The sequence below is a fragment of the Rutidosis leptorrhynchoides genome, chromosome 1, assembly GCF_046630445.1.
Source record: "Rutidosis leptorrhynchoides isolate AG116_Rl617_1_P2 chromosome 1, CSIRO_AGI_Rlap_v1, whole genome shotgun sequence".
NCBI classification, from domain to species: domain Eukaryota; kingdom Viridiplantae; phylum Streptophyta; class Magnoliopsida; order Asterales; family Asteraceae; genus Rutidosis; species Rutidosis leptorrhynchoides.
Window position 1 is genome coordinate 423660780 of NC_092333.1, and position 4916 is coordinate 423665695.

Consider the following 4916-nt stretch of genomic DNA (forward strand, 5'->3'; position numbering starts at 1 on the left):
AGAGCCTCGCCGCGGGCCATTATAGGCGCGCCACGGCTAGCCTGTGTTCAGGTGATTGGTGTTTTGAAAAACGTCTGTCTTCTATTTTGTCTTGGAGCCGCGCCGCGGGCCCATATAGCCGCGCCGCGCCGCGTGCTGGGCCAGACTCGATTTTCAGCACTTTTAAAGGTTTTAATGAGGGGCAGTTTCATCTTTTCACTTGAGGGTCGGTTTTGAGCCACTAAAACTGATCCATTGATCATCCTTATCCTCATTTTCACCTCTTTCACACACTTTCAACTATAGAGAGAGAGAGAGAGAGAGAGGGGAAGAACTTAGAGAGAGAAAGCTTGATTTGGAGAAGAAGAAGTTAGATTTTTTACAAAGTCCAAGTGTTACAGTCGTTCATCTCGTTCTTGGCTACATTTTAGTAGTGGTGGTAAGTTCTAACTCCGAATTTCAATTGTTTGATTTGGTGTTCATGTTAGGGTTTGAGCTTAAAGGTTCTTGAGAAAACCCACCTAGCTCTTTAATGGAAGTTAAGAGCTAGTAATCGGGTTTTATATTGTTGTTGGTGGGTTTTGGGTTGGAAGCCAACTTGGCCATGTGTAGGGCTTGTAAAGTGGGTGTAATCACTAGTGTTAGTGATTATGGAAGTGTTGGAACCCATTTTGGTGTATTTGGAAGACTAATTTTAAAATAGGTCAAAATTAGGGTTTATGGGTCAAATTGGGGAAGACAGGTATTTAATACTTGTGTTTTGGTTTAATTGGCGTTATAGGACCATTTTCACTAGTGTTAAATGATTATTGGTTAGTTTGGGCATTGGTTGTGCTTGGAAGTGCAATTGGGTTAAAATTTCACTAAGTGTCAATTTGGGTTGGTTTGTAATCCACCCTAATTGTGTTGTTCGTTATGTGAAAATGGAATAGGTACTTTCGATTGGCGGTTGCGGATTATTTGGTTTGCTTTCATCAAGGCGACAAGGTGTGTGTAAATATATTATATGCATATGTATGCATAGGATTGGTGCGGGTAGGGTAGAGTGAACTTTGTGCATTCGGGTTCACTTTACATTTGTGGGGGATGATGGACTTTATGAGTTTTGGGTCCACTTGGCACGTTTGTGCGTTTGGGTTACCACCCATGGGGTAGTGAATCCCGTGAGCTTCGGAATCACATTGACAAGTAGGTCAACCCCGTTGATTTTGTTGAGGTGATTTGGGTAGTGATTCTCGTGTAGTTCGGCTTCACTAGTGAATCTCGTGTAGTTCGGATTCATAATGTCGCGTGTAGTTCGGACGTTCCCATTGTTGTTGTTACGGCCTAGGGTATATACCATACCCAGAAACCCCAAGGTTAACCCCTTAACCTTAAACATATGAAAGTTGGCCAAAACCTCACACGCCCTAGTGTATTCGAAAACTCACGTGATACACTACCTCAAACCACACGACCATAGGGATGTCCGAACTACACGAGACATTGTGAATCCGAACTACACGAGATTCACTAGTGAAGCCGAACTACACGAGAATGCGTTATGTATAGCTTGCTAGTTATACGTGGATGCGGTATGTATTTATTACTTGTGTTGGTGATACGTATTCATTTTATGCATATGTATGTATATAGTATGTTTATCCTTACTAAGCTTTATAACTTACCCTCTCGTTGTTTATATTTTTGTAGATTCGCGTGGAAGAGGTGGCAAGGGTAAGCGCGGGGATTAGTGGACTATTGTGGGTTGCTTTAGAAGACTTTGCTTTTGGATTCAATTTTGGATTGAGTAGTATTTTCCCAATCACCATGCTCGTTCTTATGTTGCAGTTAAACGCTTTGGGTCGAAAGTGTCTTTTGTTGTGTCAGACGGGTCTTGGGTTGTTATGCCCATTTTGACACCTAAACTTGTGTAATGTATAATTCAAAGTTGTTTAAACTTGTTATATTTTTTGAACATAACTATGGTGTCGTTGTTATCTATATTAATGCGTTAAATAGAAGAAAAAATTTTACGGGTCGGTATAATAACGGGTTGGGTCGTTTCAAGTGGTATCAGAGCATGGTCTAAGGGATTTAGGCGACTTGGGATAGGTGCCTAGACATAGACTTTGGTGTGTGCTTAATTGTTGCGGGACTTGTAAGAGAACGGGTGACAGGAATTTGGTTAGTGCCTTAGTGTGTAGGTGAACTAACTAGGATTGTGGCTTGTGTTGTGATATAATTCTTGCGTGTGTTTATATCGCGTAGAGTATGTGTTGTGTTTGTGTATATCATCGAGCAAGATAGTCGTTGTACTAATGAGTTGAGACGATGTGTACACGTAATAATGACTAGCTACCATTGTTACGAGTGCAAATCGTGTCTAACAAGTGATGTACGACGGGTGTTAAGCAAGATGGGGCGGTGTTGTGTGTGGCTTATTTGCGTTTCGTTATTTGATCGATTTGCATTCATTAGAATGACGACGAGAAGCGGGACTTTGAATGGAGAACGAAGTGACATGATGAGATGACGGCTAGGATTGAAGCCGCAGTTACGGAGCGAATGAGTGCGCTCCGAGAAGAGTTCGAAAGGGGGTTTCTCAAACCTCGAGGTGATGGTGAAAAGGATTTTAGTTACAGGAACTTTAGAGTGACTAAACCTCCCATGTGCTACGGAGATCCCAATCCATTAGTGAGTACCAGTTGGATCTCGGATGTTGAAGGGTGTTTTCGTACAAGTGAATGTCCTCCGGACAAGAAAATGAGACTCGCTACTAGTTTGTTGCGGGGTAATACGAAGAATTGGTTGGATGGTAAAATTGATATCGTTGGTGAAGAACCATTCATGGGGCTATCGTGGGACGATTTTAAGAAGGAATTCTTTGAGGAGTTTCGGACACAAGCCGATTTGATGCGGATGCGTGATGAGTTACGAAGTTTGCGACAAGGGTTTATGGACCTAAATACTCTTAGGGCTACCTTTTTGTCTAAGGCTCGATTTTACCCCGAGTATACTAATAACGATAGGTTGTTGATGGAGGATTTTCGTAATACTTTGAATGATGATTTGCATGGTAAGATTAGCATTGGGAAAGTGGACCCTTTTGCTAAGTTATTTGCCGTGGCTAAGGGTTTTGAATCGTATACTTCTATGATGGTTGGTGATACTTCAGGTGAGAGAAGGGTTAGCTCGTTTGGTGCTCCGAGCAAGAGAGCCAAAAGTGCATTTGTGAGCACGGGTAGTGTGGGGAAAGGAATGTCGGTCGCTAATGAATCTAGGTGTTTCAGATGTGGTGAAAGAGGGCATAAGTTTTGGGAGTGCCCGGTATCGAGGAGTAGTGGCGTTGTGTGTTTCAACTGCCGGGAAGAAGGACATCGAAAGGCGGAGTGTCCTGAGCTAGCAGTAGCGGGCGTCACGAGAGGACGTACATGTACATTTAGTATGGTATTCGTATGTTGTACATTTTGTTATAGCATGCGGTGTATATGTCAGCCTTAGCTAACTTTATTCTTCGTTGGAGGTAAGTTGTAGCGAGCAGTCGGCTTATGTTTATGGTTTTGGTTTGCACTCGATAGAGTGTATAGTTAGTGTGTTGTGCCTTGACTCTATTGTGCGAGTCTTTTGGTGCTTAGGCATTTGGTCGGTATTGGGTCGTTAAACTCGCTTGAGTGAGACCCGTAGGACATTGGATGTGAAAATGTACTAGTGAGTAGAATGATTATGCGGATATGTATAAGAGTTATTTGTTTGCGGTGGTATGGTTAGTGATATCCGTTAGAATTCATTATAGTGTAGCAGGGCGCGATGTTACACTACTCGTTGCGATTGAGGCCAAAAGAGCGTGTGTTGGTGGTTAGTGATATCCGTTAGGATTCACTATAGTGTAGCAGGGCAAGATGTTACACTACTCGTTGCGATCAAGGCCAAAAGAGCGTGTGTTGGTGGTTAGTGTCATCCGTCAGGATTCACTATAGTGTATCAGGGCCCGACGTTACACTACTCATTGAGTAATCGAGGCTGAAAGAGCGTGGATGCGATGTGGGTTTAAAGTTCGCGTGTTCGATACCATATCGTGTTGACATGTGATATGGGTTTAAAGTTCAGGCGTTCGATACCATATCATCATGTGTGCGTGGGCGCGTTAGGTGGGTTTAAGTTCGCGAGTTCGATACCACCTAGGGGTTAGTGTTACAAGGCGTATGTACACTTTCGATCATTGTACGAGTACCAACGGTCATTGTGCGAGAGCCGTTCCCTTGTGTGTGCGTGTTAATGGGTTAGTGTGTACAAGGTGTTTTATCACCATGTGAGAGCACGTGACGTGTGATTGTCCTATCTAGAGTATTGTGTTTTGATGCTCGTTGTGAGTGAGGTGGCGAGTGACATCCTGGCGTAAGTATTCGCTCTTCGTTGGCCACTTGATGTAATGTGGTGAGTGATTCAGTGAGATTTCACTCTTCGTTGACCACGATTGCGGTTGGATGTGTGTGGCGAGTGTTGTACACTCTTCGTCGGCCACTTGTGTGTGTGAGATGTGTGGCGAGTGTTGATCACTCCTTGTCAGCCACTTTTTCGTGTGGGTATGCGTGGTAGTGCCATTTCGGGAGGCGCTTTCGTCAAACACGTACGTGTGCGAGTAGAGTCATGGTTGTTGACTATCTTTGATGTGTGTAGGTAACCGTGTTAATGGTTATGACGAAGTTGGAAGGGTGTAAGTCTTGGTGATCCCTCTCGTTATGTATAGCTTGCTAGTTATACGTGGATGCGGTATGTGTTTATTACTTGTGTTGGTGATACGTATTCATTTTATGCATATGTACGTATATATTATGTTTATCCTCACTAAGCTTTATAGCTTACCCTCTCGTTGTTTATATCTTTATAGATTCGCGTGGAAGAGGTGGCAAGGGTAAGCGCGGGGATTAGTGGACTATTGCGGGTTGCTTTAGAAG

General features: G+C 43.3%; 1 protein-coding gene across 1 annotated transcript; it reads left to right on the forward strand.

Annotated features, from left to right (window-relative positions):
• The first annotated feature begins 2808 nt into the window (after window positions 1-2808).
• On the forward strand, window positions 2809-4679 carry LOC139902083 (uncharacterized). Its single transcript, XM_071884743.1, has 2 exons — window positions 2809-3394; window positions 4639-4679. The coding sequence occupies exons 1-2, from the start codon at window positions 2809-2811 to the stop codon at window positions 4677-4679; spliced, it is 627 nt and encodes a 208-aa protein (XP_071740844.1).
• Window positions 4680-4916: the final 237 nt, after the last annotated feature.

Bases quoted from the DNA above. Each gene is read 5' to 3' on its own strand.
- LOC139902083 (XM_071884743.1), top strand. From the start codon at position 2,809: ATGGGGCTATCGTGGGACGATTTTAAGAAGGAATTCTTTGAGGAGTTT. The intron at 3,395-4,638 runs GTACATTTAGTA...TGATGTGTGTAG, and splicing joins CGTCACGAGAGGACGTACAT to GTAACCGTGTTAATGGTTAT.